We start from the raw sequence: 23,711 nt of genomic DNA, 5'->3' as shown, positions 1-23,711 counted from the left end.
TAAAATGCGACAAACGCTCTTCGTCGTCGGGACAAAGTTATTTATTGCTACTTTTTACCTCTTTCGTGAAAGGAATATCGATAGAAACTAATACTTCCTCAGGTAAAACAATGTTCCGTCGATATCCGATGAAAAAGGTATGATCCATTGGTATACTTCGACGGCCATGTTTCAAGCTGCATAAATTTAATTTAATACCGACAGCCATAAAGATTGGATTCAAATCTGATATTGGGCTCCCAGTCATTATGTTACCACCCACAGCCTAATCAATCGAAGAAGATTCGTTATTCAAATTATAAATAATAATCATAATGCGTCAGAAAGACAGTCATACTTACAGCAACGTTTCTTATCTGTTTTCCAGCAAACCAATGTAACATATTGATTATTTCCGTGAAGATCCTTGTACTATATTCTACGAGGAAAACATCGTATAATTATTTTTTTATATTGAAACTTTTAATTATAACATTCAATATTAATACAAATAATTCTATGTAATTCTACGATATATGTATTTATTGTATTTACCAGGTTTTATTTTAACATAACGTCTTAATGTTTCCTCAAGCTCGACCAAAGTCACAGCCGCACCCATTCTCAATGCCTCCGATGTTTCAACAATTTCACGCATTTCTTTGATCTGTGTTGGTTGTATAAGTATCGGGTATACTAAACGTTTAAATTTCATTTCCACCCCTGTAGCAGGATAAAATAGTTTCTGATATTCTAACATGGTAATATACAATACCAAAGAAAGGGATATACGAACCAATTTCCGTGTTACCGATGACAATTTTAGCATTTGGATACTGTTCCTTAAGAGCAAGCAATGTGTTGAGGTTTGTTGGTCGGTACCAACCGGCATTTCTTCCTTTTACTATCAGATACTGCTCGTCCAGTTTAGATTCAATCTGTACGAAGAATAGCGACGTTATATATTTCTATAGTCCGTGTATTATCATATAACAAATTACTTGATTCAAAATCTTTTCAAGTACCCTAATTTACCCAAACACCCTATAAAATTTTCTACAAATTTCTATTTCAAATCAATTTCTTGTAGTTATTTATAGAGAATTTTTCCGCTAGGGTAGTAATAACTTGCTTTTAATTTCGGTGGAAATATCGGTTCTTGAGTAGGATCGTACGGGCGGAACTCTTTGGAATTGAAAATTTCGGTTGGTTCGGACGTGAAAGCCTTTTTGCAGCAGGCATCGCCCATTGCACAGACTCTCGTGCTGTTTGTTCCTTCCTCTCGTCCATTATTCATCAACTGCGACCGTTCCCATTCTTCCGTAAAAGTCTTGAATCCCTCTATAATCGGTCTGTATCCCGTACATCTGCATAGATTACCTAGAGAATATGTAATCAATTATCATCTACGTTACAATTACGTTATGCATTATGCGCTTATATGTCAATGATACGAACTCAACTTTGTCTAGGTAAAGTTACGTATCATACGTGTGCTCCAAATGCATTACCTTGAAACGCAATTTCTAAATTCTCCATAGTCGGTTTCGGTATGCTGCGCAACAGAGCGTACATAGACATGACTATACCAGGCGTGCAAAATCCACACTGCGACCCGTGTGCCGCAGCAATGCGCTCTTGTACCGGATGCAACCTGGTCCGTGTGCTACCAATACCCTCCACGGTGGTTACAGCCAAACCATGCACGGCGCATATCGGTGTTAGACATGCGTTAACGGCCAAATGACTGTTCCGATTCGCGGGATATTAAGGAAATAATTTTCTTGGAAACAGCTTGGATCATTATATTGTCGTACACGATAAAAAGGATACATAATTTTCCCAGCAACCCGATCAAGCTTCGAAATCATAACTGTACAGGCTCCACACCCTCCTTCCGCGCAACCAAGTTTTGTACCGGTCAATCCAACTGAATTCGTTATACATTAAGGATGAATAAACCGATGTACAGAAAATTATTTTTCCAATTGTCTTTCAGTTTCTTATTAGTTTTCTTGCATATGAGTAGAAATTTAAAAAGGTGCAAATTTAACAGCTCTAGTTTGTTCCATCATGTTTAGTGGAAAATTGTTAGATCGTGTAATCTTTACGAAAAAGATTTGTGATTGAATTCGAATTCAATCACAAATCTTTTTCGTAAAGATTCGTAAAGATAACATTTCGTAAAGATAACAGGTTCAGACCTGTTATCTCCTATTAGAATCCTATCTCATAATAGAGGACTTTCCTCTATATGAGAAATTTTTTCTACAAAATGAACTGATAAATTTGTAAAAGGATACGTTTGTTGCGAAGATACCATAGAAGGGTCCATTGCGGCTGTATATTTTTATCTGAAACCTAAATTGCGAAATATATAATGTACAATATGTGTAATGTATAAAACGTGTAAGAACAGTGTTCAACTAAAAATGACTTTTTTTTTGTTGCACTTTTTCGTGCACAAGAATAAGGGTAATTGTTCTTCGTATTTTCTTGGGTGTTAAACATGATCCCGTTTGCCATAGCGTGTATCATTGATGTAGGGCCTATTGCATCAAAGTTGTGACTTTTTACAAGTTATTAAGATATAATAAATTTAGTCTTCACAATTAATCGATATGTTTGTATAAAAGAAGACTGACTAGGGCAATGTGAGCCAGCACCAGATTTTTGGTAAATGTCATATATTAAAATTTAACAAAATTTACATGTATTACAATGATATATAATAAATAAGTACGGTCACTATATGTGACCCTCTTCAGCCAATGTGTTGTTCTATAAAATAAACTTCGGTTAAAATAATTGTCGGACGCGAATCGATGAGTCACTTATTGTTAGAAATTAATGTGTCGTTGAACGGTCCTCTGGAATTGTATATATTGTCCGTAAAAGTAATACCTTATTTGAGATGTAAGTCGGAAAACTATTTCTTCAACTTCTCCTATTTCGCAAAACATGTGGGCGATTCGACACTTACAATTAGCATGGTATCGGAACGGCGGAATCATGATATGTGAAATAGGAGAGTCGGTCCTTTATATGTTGTACAAAGTGTCTCGTGTTATCTAAGAACCTTAGAACACAGACGATAACACGAGACACTTTGTACAACATATAAAGGACCGACTCTCCTATTTCACATATCATGATTCCGCCGCTCCGATACCATGCTAAGTGTCGAATCGCCCACATGTTTTGCGAAATAGAAGTTGAAGAAATAGTTTTCCGACTTACATCTCAAATAAGGTATTACTTTTACGGACAATATATACAATTCCAGAGGACCGTTCAACGACACATTAATTTCTAAGTGACATCGATTCGCGTCCGACAATTATTTTAACCGAAGTTTATTTTATAGAACAACACATTGGCTGAAGAGGGTCACATATAGTGACCGAAACGTACTTATTTATTATATATCATTGTAATACATGTAAATTTTGTTAAATTTTAATATATGACATTTATTAAAAATCTGGTGCTGGCTCACATTGCCCTAGTCAGTCTTCTTTTATACAAAATATCGATTAATTGTGAAGACTAAATTTATTATATTTTATCGAAGTTATTAAGAATCCACGAAATTTCTTAATTACATTATATTCAAACTTACGAATTCTCTAGATCGCTGTTATTAAACTGATGTCAAGGTTCGCAAATTTAATTTAAATTGTATGAAGAACATTATACATGAATTATTTAAAAGCTTTTGAACACTTGTTAATTTTGACTTTAAGTTTGAAGTAAAAATAATGCACATAAATTAATGGCATATACATATAAGTCGCAACTTTGTTGTAGTCAATCACATCAGTTATATGAATAATTTTTAATTATAATCGATAAATTCCTTTTATATTTAATTTTGATTGGAACAAAAATTCTCCAGAACATCGTTATGATATATCAAATTGTGTGTATAAATGGTACTTTTTTGGAACTCAGTAAGTATAATCTTCGACCAATTTGTTAAACGTAATCGTACATTCAGTTTATTTACAACAGACTCCGGGAAACAATTATCTTTGTTCCGTTGCAAATGATATGTCTAATACTCAAATCACAAAGTGTATTACAACACTGAATATAAATCGTACCTCTTTTCCATTTACATAAAAGATAAGAGTGTCCGACACTGATGGTTCACTGCTGTTTATATCGTCTTCATGAAGTTCATCGTGGCTTGCGTTTCCATTGCACACAGGCGGTGATTTGATAACGTCCTTGTCCATTTTCAAAGCGGTACCGTCGCACTCCTTTAATAAAGATATCTGTTATACAAATGTATTACAGCGTTTTCTTACTCTGTGAAACCAAAATCTCGGCAGCAGTTTGAATAACCCAGCAATTTTGTCCCATCAACGCAAGCTGTAATCAACGACGTAATCTATCATACCATACATACATACATACATAACGCTATCAGGACTGCAATAAAAGTCGTTGCTCTTTTTAGCTTGTAAGGAGCAAATAATGTAATCATAAACACTATGTACTCGATGTCAATTAAACGTCGTGATACACGTGTCTCTACTCACAGATAATAATTTTTTCCTCCTTCAATCGGTTATCGCAACTTACAGGCTTCGTTATTTACGTTATCGTAGAAATCGTTTCGTGTTTGTGATGCACAGCGTCCACAAGCTCTGTTACTTATAGCAGCTTCTACCGTTAAAGCCAGATTATAGTTGATTAAGTTGATGACTGTCAAAGAGCCGCCGTGTGTTCAGTACATGTGTACATACACATGTATGTACAGGGTGGTACCGAACGTTCCGGCCAGATTTTGTAATCTGACAGGAAATTTAACTCTGAACAGGAAGTCTCCTAGCAACTTGATTCTAACAATTCCTCTTAAAAAATTTAGCGCCCAAACACTTTTAAAATCACTCTTTATCATATATTTTCGCAAATATTTGGGAAAGTATGCGATTTCAACATGAAGTATTGAGACAAAGGTTCTAGAGAATTAAATTATCTTTCAAAAAAGGCTCAAATATTTTTATTATATATGTTTTGAGATATTCAGTTGTGAGATATCAGTTTCAAATGTATAAAAAGTGTTTTTTCGACTGTTGATTGACGGTAGAGCTTTTGTAAATACTTATTTATGCTGTTATGATCAATTTTTAGGGTTTATCTGGTTATTATTCCACTAAAAAAAATGTACTTTTCTGCATTGTTTAAACAAATTTTACTATAGGAGGACAATAGAAAAAATGAAAAGTGAAAAAAATGGAATTTAATAAGTTTCTTGGAAAAATCAATAAACTACAATTTTTCGACAACCACCTCGTATGCGTATGTACATATATGCGTGTGTACTGCGTATGCAATGTTACTCAGCACAATAGCAGTAGCAAATCGTATTCTGTTGGAATAACAAGTGAGACTTCAGATTTATTTTAGTTTATGACATTATTTAATCAAATGCTCGAACGTGGAATCTCTTTGATCAATCATCATTAGAAATGTCAATGGAATATGGGCATAGTACAAGTATCAGTATAAAGAGTATTAAAGTTAGTAATGTACTAATATAATACATATGTATACAATTTGAGTTTAAAAAGTTTATGACGACACCGTTCTGAAACAATGCGATTACACACATATGAAAATTTTTTTAATATTATGACTTACAATTAGGTACGAACTTTCACTTTGTTAATCTGTCTATGGTCCTTTATGATTTGTGAACTGTACTGTAACTTAATTGGATTTACGATTTTAGATTACTCTATGCACTAGAAGAGGGCCAAAATCCAGGGCCGAAACGTCGTGTTCTGAATTTTAATAAAGTGGCCAGTTAGGTCAAATCAATTCTCCATCCTGGTTTATTATTCACTGGCGATATAATGCATATATTGATAGTTTAAAAAGTTTATTTACTAATCTTATCAGTTGGAACGCCATATGTGTATGTACATATTTTTTTTCTACTTAAATACATCTCTGTACCAATAAAAGGATTAACTGTGTTGTTCTACTCAATAATACATTGTAATCCATCTTGATCCATCTCCCAGATAGCAATGCATATCTAAAAGACAATTTAATGCCGTCTTAAATGTCTTTTAGACATACATGCTTCTGGGCTTCCCATAATATTACTGCAATAACCCATGGTCTTATCTTGACTTTTTAATGCTTGTAGTTTCTAAACGGTTTGTTGGAAAGAGTCCCCAGATAGCATGCATGTCTAAAAGACATCTTTAAGATGGCATTAAGTTGTCTTTTAGACATGTACGTCTAAAAAGTGTCTTAAAGATATCTTTTTGACGTCTTTTAGACACGCATTGCTATCTGGGTCGCGTCCATTGTGTCTCTTTATCAACATATCACATAAACCAGGGCACGTATTACAGAACTGTTCGGAATCAATTTCGGTCGATATTATTTCGATTTTTCTAAGAAATACAATAAAAATGTAAAAATATTGTGCTTGAACAATTCCGAATCTATTCCGAAAAGTTCCATAATATACATACCGTCATAAACTATTTATTTTCAAAAGGTTTCAGCCAATTATTATACATATTTATAGCCAGTATTATATTTATAATTTTATATACATATGTATAAAAGCGCGATTTAAAATACGATATATAATATGTACGTATAAACCATCTAAAGTAGGCTATTTCTAAATTGCTGATCTCATGGAATATTCATGTATGTACGTACATACATTATGTAAATTTGTTTGCGAATTTTACAAAAGTTGTTTATGATTTTCGGTACGTTGCACTTCCTGTGTCTTTATCTCATTCAAAACACATTTGTATTGTGATAAAGTCACAATGTACGATGCATTCAAACCGGTAATCTCGATAAAATATACCGTGTCTTATCGCGTTTATCTTCGATTTATTTGCATTCAAGATACTATAATTTATGATTATAGAAGGTAGAACCCAATTACAGAAATTTCAAATAATTTATATCAGACAAGTGAAAGATCTACTATATATCAGAACCCTCCCTCCCCCCCCTCCTTTAAGAGACAGATTTTTAATGAATTAAGAATCAAAATATGTTAATTTTCCTATTAATTGTAAGTTAACTTTACTATTACAAATTGCTTTTACAATTTGATAGTCGGCAACAATTTAAGAAAAAAATAATAAGCAGGAAGCAAGTACCTCACTTAAAATTTGCACTAAAAAGAAAACTCATTTACGGTATTGTTAATAGATATATTTTTAGTATTAGGCATTTGCATGTTTAAAAATGCATTAGGTAGTAAAACGAAAAAGATATTAGGAATGTAACGTGTAACACTTACCATATATAACAAATAACATAGATTTACGTATGTTACATATTGCAATGTTCGTACACATGAATTTAAACGAACAGGAATCGTGTGGAGTGAAACTGAGCTGTGAAAGAACGCTTAAATACGACTTTCATCGAATAGGCATAAACACGCGGAGCTCAAGGAGGTCGCGATTGCGTATGACGGCGCTTGTTGCGACACTTGAGCGCTAGGAACGATTACGTGAAATAACATGTGGTGAACAACATCCCGTCAGAATCGTTCACAATTGAATAATACGTAGGGTCGTTGTATGCGTGTTAGCGTCGCACAATATTTGCAGGGGGAAAAAAATATACGTACTGTTATGCTTTCCGCTCCCGTTCGGCGCATCGATGCTTCACGTAGTGAGAGTACAGCGCACGCACTGGTCCAATGTTACCGCGCTCACCGCACGCACTAAACTAGCTGAGCGATCCGCAATAAGAATGTCGCAAGGGTTATCATCGAGCGATACGCTATATCTACTGGCTGACGTATTATTGACGAACCTCGTGAGAAAATAAGTATAAATAAATACTTCCGAAGACTCCTTTCAAAAATGCGCGTCTCCTACTTTATTTGCCGAGGAGCAAGTAACTTTCCCGGACGTTAATCGACAAGTCGCACCGACGGCTTTTTACACAGACGCGAGACAAATCAACACTGAATATATCGAGTTGCTCCCGGGCCGAAGAAAGTTCGATCGTGAGTTACATAATCATCTTATCGCGAGGGGATCGTAATGCTGGAGCGCATAACATTCCAAAACAACAGCCATATCGGTAGCATGACGGCGGTGGCGATGTTGTAGAACCAATTGCCATATATCATAGAGTCGACGATGCTGAATACGAGCGCCTGCTTGTTGGCGCGATAGCCCCTGAGAAGCAGCGACGGGACAGGGTCGGTGGGGAAGTTGAGATACGTGTAGCCCATCACGACGATCGCCGACGAAACGAACGGGTGCAGCATGATCCACGCGATATACTGGCTACACCGGATTCTGCAAAAGCGAGATTAACATATCGTTAATCGTCGGGAAGAGATGGAGGGAGAGATGCTCGCGGCCGAATGTAAGGACAGACTCTGATCGCGCTCACCTGGACGCGGATTCGTCGTGCGGCGTTATCAACAATATAACTGGCACGTACACGACGGCCGTTACTAAGGCCAATGAAAAATTGTGCATGGCTACGCACATTAGCGCGGTGGCCAGCTCGATCAGCGCGATGACACACACGAGTGATATATTTTCGTATTTGACCGATCTGTAAATTATATTTATCAGTAACGCGATTAAATAGTTGCACAAGTTGACTTTATGCCTTTACCTCCTCAAATAAAAGCGCCATAGCAACGTGAGAATCGTGATCAAGGCGAAACTGATGTACAATGAGTCTTCTGTACGTAAATTGAACATCTGCGATCCGATTAAGGTGAAAAATCGAGGGGAGGCCATTACTAATATTCCGAAAATATGCGCCCACAACACTTCAGAAGTAATACTTCCAATGTCAAATTCTTCGACCTATTCAACAGAACACGGGAATACGTGAAATCGCGATAAAACCTATGTTAACTAACCATAAAGCTCCATTTACCTGATTCGATAAATCTTGCTTATCCTTTTTTGTCTCATTCGAATTGTTCAAGGCTTGTAGTCTTTGCCAAATAGAGAATGCCTTTATAAATACACTAGCAATTATTAGTACCAAAGGCCGCATGTATAATCCTGCAAAGTGATTTTCATTAATTTACTTTCAACATTTGAACCAGAAAAATTAGGAATATATTTGGAATATATAGTGTTTATTTAATTTTTTTCTCACCAATAGAAATATAGCGATCTGTGGAAGGCAATAAATAGAAAAAATACGACTGATGGAAACGCTCTAATAAATTGTTAAGTGACCTCACTATACTCTCCACTATGCGTCCTACTTGGTAAAAATTTGCTTCCGTCTCTTTTCCGGACTTTTTGAAGCCTTCCAATGTAATAGCCTCGATGCCAAACCTGTAAATAAATCGTGATAAATGTAAAAATCAACATTATAGAAGACTAAGAGTCGAATCAAGTTCAACACTTGTACATACTTAAAAATCCGAGTCAATAATCAAGCTTTATTTTTTCCAAGATTCGAGCACAAAAATCATATGTAGAGATAATAGTCGCTTTATACAAATGTTTTGATTGAAGGAATGCAAGGCTTTTTATTTATAATCCTACATTATGTCAATAATTTCTTCTTGTCATTTTCTCTTGTTCAATCTCTTACTTACTCGCATAAAATTAGAGAGCTGTGAATCAATTCTATTAATACAATCTCACTTTGTTAATTGTACCTGTGAAAGAGTCCATGGTTACCAGTTGGTATCCCAGTGGCCTGCGTCGCTACCATGCTCGTCAACGTATTAAAATGATACCACCAGCTTTTTAATTTGTCCCTGTAATTGACGTCGAATCGTCGTTGGAAAGACTGCCGGATTCCTTCTTTGGCTATCATGTTTTGCGCCAAATTAAAAAGATCTAGATTGGGCAGCTGCCCATTTAGCCCTTCTATCTAAGAACAAAATTGATGTTATGAACAGAGTAGAATAAAGTATAACAATAATGTCTACTTGTACATATATATATTTACCTTGACGTCAATTGATGTAATTTTCATCGCGTGAAATTCAAGATTGATAGCAGCTTGAATAGATCCGGCTCTTCCCGATAAATCTCCCGCTATCAGGATTCCTTCCTGGCCACTGGTGACACCATGATACGCATCCAGCCACGCTTGCATGCCCAACTGTTCATGCTCCGTCACGAGAAATATTATATCCTTTGCCCAATACTTTTGCTCTACAAGCAGACAGCTATTTAAAAGTGTCTTCGACACACTCGTCGGTCGTTCGATGGCAATTTCCAGAGAAACTTACTTCTACAGAATTTTGCAAAGGCAAGTAGCAGAGCTATTGAAGGCGCGGTGTCTAAATAAATGCTGTTAATAGGTCTATATGGTACAACGACTACAATGGCTTCGGTACTGGACGCTCGCGGGGCTCTGACAATGCCGTAAATATTTTGTCCTGCAAACTAGAAAATTTTGCACATGTATGTAGAAGGCGTATCGTTAAATAATATTATTAATTTTAGCCCCAGTGTCGAATTCATTATGACGTTTGTCCTGGATAGTAGGAGGTCCAGGTTCAAACCCCCTGGCTAATATTTTTCGCCATAAATTTAAAATAAGAATTTCTCTTTAGTCCTTGTTCCTTTGAATTCGTTTATTACCCCGATAGGAAAATGTCGAGGGGGAAAACCGCTGACCAAAATCTTGTACACCAGTGCCTACTAATGCCCGGTGGGCATTACTTTGTATCTTATTTTATCTCATTTATCTTGTTTTATCTTATTTTATCTTTATAATGCCCCAGCAAAGGCCTAATGCCCAAACAATGTCTAGTAATGACTAGCAATGCCCAGTAATGCCGCAAATTTTATTTCTATATAAAACGATCAAGTTTACTTAGGGCCAGTTTCACAAACGTCGGTTAACTGCTAACCGAAGGTTAATTGATCCGCTGTCTCTTCTTAAATAATAAGATGAAAAACGATAGGGAGTCGACTGAACCCTAGTTAACAGTTAACCGATGTTTGTAAAACTGGCCCTAAGGGCCAGTTTCACAAACGTCGTTTAACCGCTAACCCATGGTTAATTGATCCTCTGTCTCTTCTTGGATAACAAGATAGAGAAAGATAGGAAGTCGATTGAACTCTGGTTAATAGTTAACCGACGTTTGTGAAACTGGACCTTATTGTATATTTTGCGACTACCTTCTGTTCCTGAAACGGATAAATCAGGGAGAAATTATGCACGTGCACATCTAGATGAAGCTGACTGAATTTTGCCGAGAGCCACGCGTAAGGCATGCCATCCGGATATCTTTTCATCTCGTGCATCAGTTCATGGTAGTACTGCTTCGACGTTTGTTCCAGGTTACTCTCCTTCGTGACCAGCCCAGGTAGCAAGGCATTCTCGGAGAAATAGGTGTCTAAAAGTCACGCTGTTAGTTGGCACACAAATTAGAGTCGCAAACGCAATTGCACCTTTAATTATTGTGAAATTTTTCTTTAGAAGAGACACACGTACTGTCGTTAAACGCCGGTAACGCCAAGAGCATCAGCCATACAACTCCTCCTGCATACAGCACGAAGCACAGCGGTTTCTCCCATTTTAATAACAATTTTATAATTTTGCCAGTTCCAGCTCTGGGATCTGTAAGTAAACCCATCTCGTTCGTTTCGCAGAGAGACGCAATTTAAGGCTTCAAATTAATCACTTCAGTCGCCACAGTAATATTCGCACCTAACCTAGTAAAATTACATTCTGTCGGTCTATCCTAAAGGTGCCTTTTCATGCAGCGAACCTCTCGCTGCAAACGACCTTTAGCAGAGAGAAACCCGAGAGTGGCCACACCGGCGTTTCATTTGATACCGTAAAGTGAATATTTTTTAAATATTGATTTAATGCTTCTTGTTTACTGGGCTTCGTAATATTTCTGTAATTTTTCTATAAGAAATCATGTTAATTATTGTTCCTTGTTCACTGGGTTTCATAATATTTCTATAATTTTTCTCTACTATAATAGAAAACTCTCTATTGTGGCATGGAAGACTGCTACAATTTTCCTTTATTATGTCTATTTATTTCATAACATTTAAATAATAAACTAATTGTAATAATAATAAATGCCCTTCTTATTTAATTAATTTCTTTGACATTGCAGTTCAATTTATGGAAGAAATTTTGCACAGTGCTAACAAAGAGATAACATATAAAACAATAATAAACAGAAATAACATTAAGACACTGCGGCGTTGACCACAATGGGGAAGAATATTGGACGGAAAACCCTGTGAATACAGGCAAAATATTCTGGAGGATTCAAATACATCTCGTTTGTTATAAATTATTCTTTTGAGAGAAAAATATGCACGTTGAACAATATTGTGCGATACTCTTGCAAATTTTAAACTTGATTACTGCAGATTCGTGTAACTAAAATAGTGCAAATTTCAAAAGGAGAACAGTCAATGTAATTTCATGAATTGGAAACAATAAGACAGATATTTAATCTTCAGATAGATGGATCGCCAGTGAATAATTATGTGTCGATTAGAATTCAGGCTGTCCAATTTTAATTTCCTGATATTTTGGACAAACTTTTGGAAGATCCGTCCAATACATCCCTGAACTATGATATTGATATACTAAAGTTCCCAGCAAACACCAAAGTAACAGTTACATAACATCAATATAAATGATAATATAACACATGCCTGTTATATTACATTTGCATTAATAGGCTTGTTTTCTGTTCCTATACTAGTGAACTAGTGCAATAAATTGGAGTAATTTAAGACAAGCATATTTTTTCTCATTCTAGCTTACTGCACTAGTTCACCAGTGCAGGAACAGAAAACAAACCCGATGTTATGTAATTGTTACTTTGGTGTTTGCTGGGTTGGTATTCATAGTTGGATCTTATATTCAAGATCGTCTTGAATTTATCTAAAGACGCTGCATGAAACATTTCATTGGCTATGGAGTATCAAAAGATGATCTTAGGGCGGTCTCGAATATAAGATCTGGCTATGAATACTGGTCTAAGATGTTCAGAAAACAAATAGCAGTTTGTTCCTTATCGGTCTGCATTTCTTAATGAATAGTCTATGTTGTATTATAACTTTCCTCCTATTTCATTTTTGCTTGATCACATGATCGTACATGTATACATAATAGGAACATGGTGCAAAGAAAAAGTAAAAAGTACAAAAATAAGAATAAAAGCTTAAAAATTCAACTGTTTTCTTCCTATTTATAGTTTCCAATATCAAAATTGTTTGTTCTCCGTATGATAATCTTAAAATCTATCCGATTATTAATCTTTATTCCTTTCTAGTGCATAATACATCGAACATTGATTTATTTAAGTGCAAGTTGTCTCAACTAGGAACTGAGTACAAAGGTTTTATTATGACAACTATTAGTGGTTTGCGTTGTCAATTATGGGCAGCCCAACGACCACTTCATGAAGTTCGTTTATAACTTATATATTAAAATATATCGGGAAAAAAATCACCAAATTTTAAATGACAATAACTTTGTAAATATTATAATAAAGATAGAAAGGTCTATAGAGAAATGAAAATAAAGCTTGAAATCTCTACTTTAAGAAGCGGTTCATTTCAATGTTGCGAGATAAATTTATTGAAAATGGCGGATAACAAAATAAAAGCATAAGAAATTTAAAAATAATAGTTTGAGTTTGCAATCTTTGGTATCATATTGTATATAACTTGATACTGTATTTTTGAGCCTCATTTGACTACATCTCTTATATTTTGTATGTTATATATCATTAATAATCAATATAAATTGTCTTCTTTTGTTATTAGATTAGCAAGGATATAAGTAACACAGATTTTCCAGAGAAATCTATGAAACTTGCAAAAAATTATTGTAGAAATCCTACTCGAGATCCTAGGGGACCTTGGTGTTATACATTAGAACCTATGGTAATTGATGATGAATGTGATATTCCTCTTTGTAATTACAAAGGTAAATATTACGAATTTAATAATAAAACGTAAAGAAAATAAAAGTTAACAAATATTCAAGATCTTATGTAATTGCATAATAGATTGTATAATAACGGGACCAGGAGCGGAGTATGGCGGAAATCGTAGTTTTAGTACTTCAAAAAGAAAGTGCAAATCTTGGAACAGAAAATATAAACTTGACAGTATGAAAGTAAGATATCTGAATCTTACTATGATGTATATATACTAATATCGCAAGAAAACGTGCATTTACCGTAAAAATTTATTTTTTTACACTTTTCAATATTAGATAATTGGTTTTAGAATATTAAATTCCGCGATAAGGATTTTCCAGATGGATCAAGAGTGAAGGCAAATAATTTCTGTAGAAATCCAAATGGTGACGCCGGTGGTCCTTGGTGTTACGTAGAAGGAAAAAATTACGAACAAGTAGAAAAAGAATATTGCGACATTCCATTTTGCAATGATGAAGGTAGGTATTTGTTTAATTAGAACACCAAAGATTTACAATAATTAAAGATTAAAGATAGAACTTATACAAATACGTAAACATATATTTATTGTTAAAAGAAACTCTACTTAAGTTAACACTCCAAGATTTGTCATTATACATATACATATTACATATATGTACGTACGTATTACGTTCTTCGAACTTCATGATACTTTCTTTTATAGAACTCTGTACGCTGTCACTAAAAAGTAATTGAATCTTTAATTTGTACGAACCTAACAAATTAGTTACGAGTATTTAAAATCTTTTTAACAGTATATCACATATTCATTTAAAATTAGTTTTCCATGCATGTGTGTGTGTACAGATAAATTAAAATATTTTATTGAATAATAATGATATTTAGAGAAGATAATTTAGGAGAAAGAAGACCTGGACAAAACCGGACAACCCAGCTGGTCCTATAATATTTTTAAAAATAAAAGAATTCTTCGGTTTGAATATAACGTTTATAAACTGAATTACGTTTATAAATAACGTACGAATGAATATACGTTTATAAATTTTATGTTGTTTAGAGTCTTTTACAAAAAATTAACTATATTTTTAGAAAGATAATTTCTATGAAATTTGAATTATATTTTTATTATTGATTTTTTTACTATAAATCTATAGTTTTTAATGTTTAAATATTAAAAACAATATAAAAATAATAATTGTAAGATTTTTATAACATCTATTGAATATTTTAAATATATTGAAAAATATGATATTAATTATAAAATGTTTTTAGATTGCTTGATGTATTCACAAAATTCATCAACCTATACTATATTAACGAGATTAAATAGCACTTATGGAAACATATCCGTCTGGATTAAACTTTGGAACCCTTTTGATGAACAAAATGTATATCAACCTTGTTAAGTATAGATAATATTAAATATTAATTACAGATAAATTTAATAAATTAAGATTACATTAATCACAATTATTGAAATTAATCTAATATATCTAGGCAGAAGCCAGAATATTATTAAGTTTGCTTCCAGTTCCATCTTCTGCCAAGAAGATTGCTCAAGATTGGAAGGCAGGAGTTGAACTTTTGATTTCGAATAATGTCAGCGGCCAAACATATCCAGCTACTGATGTTAGCACAATTCAAATCTAAAAACAAAAAATAAGAACGTTTAACCCGGAGACAATCATTTTATTTTTTGCACAAACAATCATCCGGAGAGATTTTTATATTCCAGCAAGTTTTAATAGATCAATACTAAGTATGTATAGGTCTTAAATTCTTTCCATTATGCAGATTAGATCTTGGAATTTTTTAAAAGGTAAGATTCTCGATTGATAAAGAAAACTATGATATGGGCTTTAGTTTTTCGATATTGGGGTGTAAAAATTATATGGTAATTGTTTCTGGGTTAGATGGTAAAAGCATTAATGTAATATTGTATGCATTATGTAATAACGTAACATCTGATTAATTATTAATTTATCTATATTTATATATAATCATTTATATATATGTATATCTTTAGGTGCATTTGTTTGAAAATACACCTACAATATTACTCAGTTCTAAGTGGACTGGCCTGTGGATTGCATGGGGTGGTGGTTTCATATCTCTTGGATTATATGGTGTGTCTAAACCTTTATTTATGGACAAGTATAAAATGGAAAATAGTATTTCAAGTTTATATCCTGACAATTTTTTATACTATGGCATCATGGGCACTGGAATTTTATGGAGGACGGAATTTTGTCAAAAATGTATAGCATATATAAATTATAATATTACGTATATGTTGGCATATATAATATGTATGGCATATATAAATTATAATATTATTTTATTGAATCCTTTATTCCTTGGGTGTATAGATTGTGAAAGTCATATAACATTTGAAGATGAATTTTTGAGAATTTGGCCTATGCAAAAAAGTAATGATACGCACGATATTCATTTTTATGTTCGAGCTAGCCATAACATAAAAATACGATTATACCAAAGCCCTGGTGCACTATTTCCCTGTTTTACAGTAAGATCGAAAGACTTCTATTCTTATACATATATTCAGATATATTTAATCAAAAATTAGACGTAACTGTGAAAACGTATGAACAGCGGTAGATATTTATTCTAGATAGAAATTGGACGTGATGACGTTACATCTCTATTGTATCAAGAAAGCGAGAAATCAGTAAAACAATATGTGAAAGAAGTTGTAGTTAAAGGATTAATAGACTATTGGAATTGGAAAGAGTTTATTGTTAGGTCAATATATACATATTTTCATTTACCTATTAAAAAACATTTATATCTCATCGTCACAATAATACATTTTTATGTGCAATGTTTGTAGTATTTTCGGGACACATCTGCGTTTATTTTCGCAACGCGCATATGGGAGTGAAGAAGTTATAAATGCAAATCATGATTTATTAATTACCTTACGTTGGTTCAGCGTGGGAAGCGATCAAACAATAGCACACTGGACATTCTTTTGTTCACCTGATGGTATATATATTTTATGTTGCGAATTTTAAAATGCTCTTTCTACATATGTATTAGGTAATGATAATGCATCCCAGTTTGAATCTTGATCTAGTCCTAACTCGTTATTTTTTCCTCGTCATAGTGCCTAGCTCTCCAAAGATTTTAAAATTTACTCTTACAGTCATAAATCATGAAAAATTAATTTATGAAAAGTAGAAATAAAATTTTATAAAGATTCTATACTTTTTCCTCAAGAACGCAATTTTTAAAAAACGCGGTTTTATTTAAGTATTTACTTAATTTTTCAACTAGATTGAGATTCTCTGCGTGCATGCGTGCGTGCGTGCGTAATTTAATTTCAATTTAATATTTATTTTTGAATAGCATCAGACAAGGTAGAAGATCCTCAACCTCCAAATTGTATTCAAAATATCATTGATTATCAATATCAAGGAACTCAATGGACAAGTGTAAGAGAACTTCCGTGTATACCATGGATAGCAGAAGAGGTTTAATTTCCACAATGTATTTCTCTTAAATTTATATAGAACAGTAATATATAATCCAAAACTATACATATATATTTTTTCTTTAACATATAGAACTGATAACTAGGCATTCAATTTGCAATTGAAAATTGAATTTAACTGTAAGAGCATATGCTAACGTTTGTTTATTTCTGTGTTGTCTCTATTGTATTTAAAGAATGTCTAGTATATTTTAGGAAAGATGTTTATTATGTTTATATTTTTAGTAAAACTATTGCATGATTTTTAGATACCATACCATGAGAAAATAGCAGATAATTTTGTGGATAGATCTGTGGTGAAAGCTTTAAATATGTGTAGAAATCCAACGCATGATCCTAATGGACCTTATTGCTATACGATTTCCGCTTCGCATGCCATTAGTATCACAAAACAATTTTGTCCTGTACGAACTTGTAGATCATCAGGTATTTATGTCGACATCATTAGTGGACATATTATTTATTTGTTTACAGTCTCTTCTTCTTCTTATTTTTTTGAGTAGAATTAAAACATTTGCATTATTCCTATTAAATTATAAATATAGAGTAATCCATTATAATCTAAATAAATTTCTTTTTATGCATTTATGACAGATTCAAGTCTAGTTAAAAATACTGCTTTTATTTTCTTAAATAATCATAAAAAGTTTGAGACAATAATTTCACACCTACTTGTAAGATATTTAATCCTATATTACTAATAATATCATATATTTTATAAAATTTAATTAGAGCTTAATTTCTTCTGCTTTTTGCAGAATGTCGAATGGCAGGAACGGCTAATGATTATATAGGCACGTTATCAACGACTCGTTCAGGCCGAACTTGTGCAAAATGGTCAAACAATTATGAACAGATCCATGAATCAAATATGTCATTGAAAGCAAAACTTCCTAGGACTTTAAGATCACCTCTTGCAAAATCTCGCTGGAAACATTATTTAACGACAAAACAAGACATTTTATCGATGCCATCGCATTCGCTTATGTCCAAACCATCATTATCAAATTTATCGTCACAATCCGAATTTATAATTACCAAACCTGCCCATTTTGTCGACCGAGCGTATTTAAATGATACTCTTTATCCCGAACGTAGCGTACGAGATGCCAATAATTATTGTAGAGATCCTTCGCGCAATATTGCTGGCACTTGGTGTTACACAACGGATCCGTTGGTGCCACAAGATCTGTGCAATGTAAGGGATTGTGAGAAGCCAGGTAACACTTCAATTATCACGCAAGATAAGATTGGTTAGATTAAGAACAATGAAATACAGAGTGAGTCGTAAGGGCTGTCCCAACCCTTTACCATAAGAGATGAATTACTGACCAACTGTAGCCAACTTGGAAAAAAATTAATTAAATATCATTCTACATGTCTCAATCATGTAATATCTGATTACATTTCTCGAGAAATAATTAGATATTACATGATTGAGACATGTGGGACGAGATTTTAGGCATTTTTAATTAATTCACCTCTTATAATAAAAGGTTGGGACAGCCTTTACGACTCGCCCCGTATATTTCTATTTAATTATAATACAATCAAAGAAGTGAATGGAGTCTAAGGAGTATAACGGATTGATGATATAAATTTATATTTATATTATTAATCCCATACAGAAGAATGTACATTTTTCGTAAAAGGACATGGCATTGGACGAAGATTATATGTTTTGCCAGAGTATCGTACAGAAGGCATATATTTCTCATTAAAAGCATGGGAACCCGATTTACCGGATACCATAACGTTTGTGTTCACTGCAGATGATGGATTAAAATCTCGTTATATTCTTAAGATTGGAGCTTTAGATAACGAGAAAGTGCTTCTTTATTATCAATCGGAAGAACAGAGTAATTTGAAAACATGTTCCGATGAAAAACTTGGTGTATAAGTATACGTACTATATATTTTGTTCATTTATTAGACATAATTTTGGTGAAGAAAAAAACATTACCGCATTTATTGTATCTTGGCAAGTGGAGCAGCTTTATTATTCGCATACCCCGAGGACATGTTCTTCTTTATTATGAAGGAGCATCAAATCCGCTATTTGAATGGAAACATCCTGAACCGGCTAAAGCATTTTTACCAATCTATTATTACTATAATAGCGAGAAAGGTCATGCAATAGGAGTTGCCTTTGATTGTACCTCAAGTATATATTTGCCACTCAAAATGAGTATTTTCAGTTATTTTCAAAATCTTTTTTTAATTATTTCTTGCATTAATTATCTCTTTCTTATTATTTCTTGCATTCATTATATTTTTCATTGTTTCTTGCGTTCAACTATTATATAGGATGCCATATAGAAAACACACAAACTGATCGCTATACTAGGATATTGCCATTATCGACATGGTCCAAAGAAGAAATACTTAGACCCAGTAAATTAATGTTGATGATTCGCGCCAAGGGTGTCGTTCTAATACCATTACTTTTAATGCCTGCCGCACCAGGGTAAGTAAAAATATTAATTTCACAACTCTTTCCATTTATAACACATTATGGTTTACAGATTTTATGCGCTTACACTCGGCGAACGCGGCGAGTGGATATATTTTCTGAAAAATACGTATCCCCGAGTAAGAGTTTATTACAAACAGAAAGCACCCAAGCCCATATTTAATACGAATTACTGGACAAATATTACCATAAAGTAATCTAATTAAATGTGCATTTATATTTCGTCAAACCTAATGTAAACGTGCAACTTAACTAATTTACGGTTTTCCACAATTTTGCCGTGAAGATGGTCTGAAAATACAATTCAAGTATTTTGCAACGAAACAAACATATTTTATTATACACATCGTCAACCGCTCATCTTTTATTTTTTCTCCCTCGCCGTGGACCCGAAAGGTTGGGCCACTTGGAGTGCAAATTGTATACCATCAGGTATTAATCAAAGGTGTATGAAAAGGTTAAATTTCAAAAATATAATCTCAAACAAAAAAATTATGTTCTAAATTATGTTATATGGATTTAAGAATATTGTTACATTAACATTGTTTCTTTATTAATGATCCTCGATAGTATATTTATTATAAAATATAAAAAGTAGTAATTACTATTGCATCGTACTTGACTTGTTTATCTTGCATCTTATTATTCAGTTATTTAATTGCACACAGACATAGATGGGCCCCCTTTAGATGGCGGATGGTCAGAATGGGGACCATGGGTATGCAGTGCTAGTTGCAACGGTGGCATAGGAACTAGAAGACGGTATTGTAATTCACCGGAGCCTAATGTACGGGGTGAACCTTGTATAGGATCCAGTACTATGACAGGTCGTTGCAATACAATTCTTTGTGGCGACATAACCGACGGTATGCTGACGTAAATCATTATTTCTATTACTAATATTTAACGTTTTTTTTTCTACAGGACAGCAAAATATTTTGTTTTAGGACGTAAAATATATTTTACAAAAGATTTTACATATTTATTTTGTAATAGGGTGTATTCCTTCATAGATGTCCTATAATAGATTTAATATTGCTCGTAGGTAGGTAGAGTTGAACTAAGTAGAAAAATCTTCTAACGTTTTGCGAGTTTCTCACAAATTAATGGGAAAGTAATTAATAAAGATCTGCAGATAAAGCCAACCCCGAAAATGGGTCGAAACGTTTGAATATGTTAATAAATGGATTAAATATTTCCACATTGGATAATTTCGCACGGACACCTGCGGTTGGCTCGCGTTGGCCCTTTCTCCTTCCCACTTATTATTTTAATTTTTAAATGTATTTTATACATATGTATTTTATATGTTTCAATTATAGATACCACAAATTTAATAAAAAGAGTAATTGCACATAATCACTCTGCTCTAATCGTGCAGGAATATGCACCGATATCACTTCGCTCGGATTCTAATATCATAAATTCCATCAAAGCTGAATCGCCTGATTCCGAAATACAGTGGTCTCATAATGGGATTTTTATTCAAAATAATCATAGATTAGAAGTTAAGAATTATGAAATCGGTATATATAATATAATATTTAGTCACAATAATTAATTATTACGCAATGACTTATTTGTCTCTAATAAGTGAGTAATATAACTTTGATCATTTTTGCAGCAATAAGTAGAGCAGTATTAAACGACTCGGGTGTATATACACTCACTGTACATCGAATAGACGGTACATATATGATAATTAAGGCGATAACTTTAGCAGTGATTCCGATTAAGGAAAGCATTACAATTCGCGAAACTCTATCTATGCATGTGATATGCCACTGTGCTGTCCTTGGTTACATATATTCCGATTTGAAAGTTTATTGGACAATCAATAAGAACATATGGAAAGACTATGGAATTACATTGCCTGTAGCTGTAAATATTGATTACATTCCCATTGTTAATAAATCTCATCACGGTATATGGAGATGCATTGTGGAGCAAACGGATTTAAATTTTAAATGGACGACAAATATAATCAACGTAAAAGGTATTACTATACGACATAATATATGAACATTTCTTAACTTCTCACTTTACAAGAGTAGTTTGATATTAAGATATACTTAAGTTAGAAAAGGATATTGTATCATCAAATCGATAATACAATCTGCAACAAGTGAAAGGATATTCTCAGAGATATATATCTTTAAACCAGTTGTAAAATAGTAAATTATAAAAACATTTATTTACATTAAAAACAAATATTTAAACTAATGTTAACGTGTAATGTTTGAAACGTTTGTTTTGAACGTAAATATTTAAATCATGATGACTCTGTTCAGAGAGAAATTAAAGAGAGTAAATACAAAAAATCTAGATTGCAAATTATAGTTTAGAAATATAAACGTACGCATCATAAAATCTTTTATTTACACGTTCGAAAAATGTAAATAACGTGTCTTTTAATTAAGTTTTAAAAAAATTATTTTACTTGTAAAAAATATTGTTTGTGTTATTATCAATTGAATAAGTTCTCGAGGCTCCAAATTGGCGTACTCATTTAATGGAAGACAAACTAACGCGACCAATTTTTGGGTGGATGCCAAGTGAAGAATTTGTGGCTTATGCAGCGTTGGCTATGATTCTGTTTTTGGTGTGCTGCATTATAATAAGTCTCGTACTTTATTTCAGGTAACTTATAATTTTATAATAATTTATTTATCGGAATTGCAGAATATGTATATCGGCTTTTTAATCTTTCTATCTAGTCTTCGTACCTATTCAAATATAGATGTATATGTATAATAGTCGAACAAATAGACGTTTCTGTGCTTTTCTAGTTTAGGAGATATAAAAAATGACACATATCTTTTTGCTGAGCTATTTATATAAACTATCAATGTTTTGTGTATGTGTTATACATATTTTAATTTAATAATAGAAAGATTTCATAAATATAATATATCAATAATTAATACAACATACTGTATACATATATTATATTTGATTTACGAGAAGGTTTCGAAGAAGTTTACGATTTGATATAAAGGAGAAGACGCGCAAAGGAAAATTTGTAACGGGGAAAAGAAATTTTATCATTAATAATATTTTTAAAAAATCCGAAAATAAAAACGCAACTTTTGATGTCGTAAAACATAAAAAAGTACGTGGGATATTTAAGGAGAAATGATTTCGGACGAGAAAATCGAAAAATGTAAATTATACTAATTGAAATCAAGACCCAAAACAATATTTACCAAGTTGCTCATAAGAAGATTAAATTAAGGTTCCTCAGTTAAAAATTATACAATTATATTAATAAATAATTCATTTGTATCCAGTTACATTTGAAATTATAGATTAAAATAGTTAAAGTAAATTAATTTACGAGAGGAAGATGAAGAGAAGTTCGGAAAAGATAAATTCAAAAACGATAAAACAACACTAACAAATAAGTAAGATTTTACGTATAAACATCAAATATCGATATTCATGTTTAACATGCGACAAACATACTTGCCGTATTTTCATACTATTTTCAATTTTTAGATGTAGAATATTGAGCGATAATTTTCCGGTAATCGCGCGTATTCGAATCGCTTATGGGTCTGGCTGGGATGTATGGACGAAACGTCAGATACCAATGCGAATCAAATGAGATGAAGGAAGGATGAATGAGAGAAAAAAGAGGACACTCGGAAAAGAGAGCACGAGAAACCACTCTGCCTCTAGGGCGGGAGAGATTTGCTTCACAGGGAGAAGAGGTGATTGGTAGGGAGTGAGCAGTTGCCAGCAGATCGGTAGGACAGGCCTGAGGGTAGCACAACGAAAACAGAGAAAAAGAGATGATGGAGGTTATTTGCTGGAAACAGTAAGGAAGACAAGAACAGATACTC

The 23,711-nt window shown here is 33.2% G+C and overlaps 3 protein-coding genes across 9 annotated transcripts in view; 1 reads left to right on the top strand and 2 right to left on the bottom strand.

The window, feature by feature from the left end:
- The window catches only part of LOC105560955 (xanthine dehydrogenase), a 15,014-nt gene extending 7,328 nt beyond the window's left edge, over positions 1–7,686 (bottom strand). The window contains exons 1-10 of one of the 2 annotated variants that reach the window (XM_012010499.1): positions 7,613–7,686; positions 4,086–4,244; positions 2,283–2,340; positions 1,813–1,909; positions 1,491–1,726; positions 1,112–1,359; positions 776–917; positions 535–702; positions 342–418; positions 59–265 (exon numbers count right to left, since the gene is read on the bottom strand). In XM_012010499.1, coding sequence (XP_011865889.1) covers positions 59–265; positions 342–418; positions 535–702; positions 776–917; positions 1,112–1,359; positions 1,491–1,726; positions 1,813–1,909; positions 2,283–2,340; positions 4,086–4,244; positions 7,613–7,642 — 1,422 coding nt within the window. In that variant the 5' untranslated portion in view covers positions 7,643–7,686. Of the gene's footprint in view, positions 1–58; positions 266–341; positions 419–534; positions 703–775; positions 918–1,111; positions 1,360–1,490; positions 1,727–1,812; positions 1,910–2,282; positions 2,341–4,085; positions 4,245–4,526; positions 4,849–7,612 lie in introns of those variants that run through there. The other variant, XM_012010500.1, reaches the window with a different exon arrangement.
- Positions 4,973–11,680, bottom strand: LOC105560956 (glycosylphosphatidylinositol anchor attachment 1 protein). The gene is made up of 10 exons (XM_012010501.1): positions 11,431–11,680; positions 11,115–11,332; positions 10,217–10,373; positions 9,931–10,139; positions 9,635–9,852; positions 9,121–9,305; positions 8,893–9,023; positions 8,623–8,819; positions 8,392–8,559; positions 4,973–8,294 (listed from the first exon to the last, which is right to left on the bottom strand). The coding sequence occupies exons 1-10, from the start codon at positions 11,570–11,572 to the stop codon at positions 8,015–8,017; spliced, it is 1,905 nt and encodes a 634-aa protein (XP_011865891.1). The 5' UTR covers positions 11,573–11,680; the 3' UTR covers positions 4,973–8,014.
- LOC105560957 lies at positions 11,488–23,711 on the top strand. Of its 6 annotated transcripts, XM_012010506.1 has the most exons (25): positions 11,488–11,558; positions 12,068–12,335; positions 13,244–13,377; positions 13,740–13,902; positions 13,985–14,094; positions 14,208–14,376; positions 15,152–15,267; positions 15,377–15,508; positions 15,906–16,137; positions 16,249–16,406; positions 16,512–16,642; positions 16,731–16,885; positions 17,249–17,373; positions 17,642–17,819; positions 18,152–18,613; positions 19,022–19,252; positions 19,327–19,557; positions 19,701–19,860; positions 19,919–20,059; positions 20,153–20,298; positions 20,535–20,732; positions 21,189–21,392; positions 21,491–21,862; positions 22,347–22,506; positions 23,365–23,711. In XM_012010506.1, the coding sequence occupies exons 2-25, from the start codon at positions 12,272–12,274 to the stop codon at positions 23,471–23,473; spliced, it is 4,281 nt and encodes a 1,426-aa protein (XP_011865896.1). In that variant the 5' UTR covers positions 11,488–11,558; positions 12,068–12,271; the 3' UTR covers positions 23,474–23,711. The 6 variants fall into 6 exon arrangements, with proteins under 6 accessions (XP_011865896.1, XP_011865895.1, XP_011865894.1 ...); XM_012010505.1 differs by having other exon boundaries at positions 15,906–16,406; positions 17,249–17,334; XM_012010504.1 differs by having other exon boundaries at positions 15,906–16,406; positions 19,327–19,521.

The sequence above is a fragment of the Vollenhovia emeryi genome, unplaced genomic scaffold (assembly GCF_000949405.1).
Source record: "Vollenhovia emeryi isolate VEMERY1.0 unplaced genomic scaffold, V.emery_V1.0 DF939216.1, whole genome shotgun sequence".
Lineage (NCBI taxonomy): Eukaryota > Metazoa > Arthropoda > Insecta > Hymenoptera > Formicidae > Vollenhovia > Vollenhovia emeryi.
This window is presented reverse-complemented; position numbering and strand designations above follow the sequence as displayed.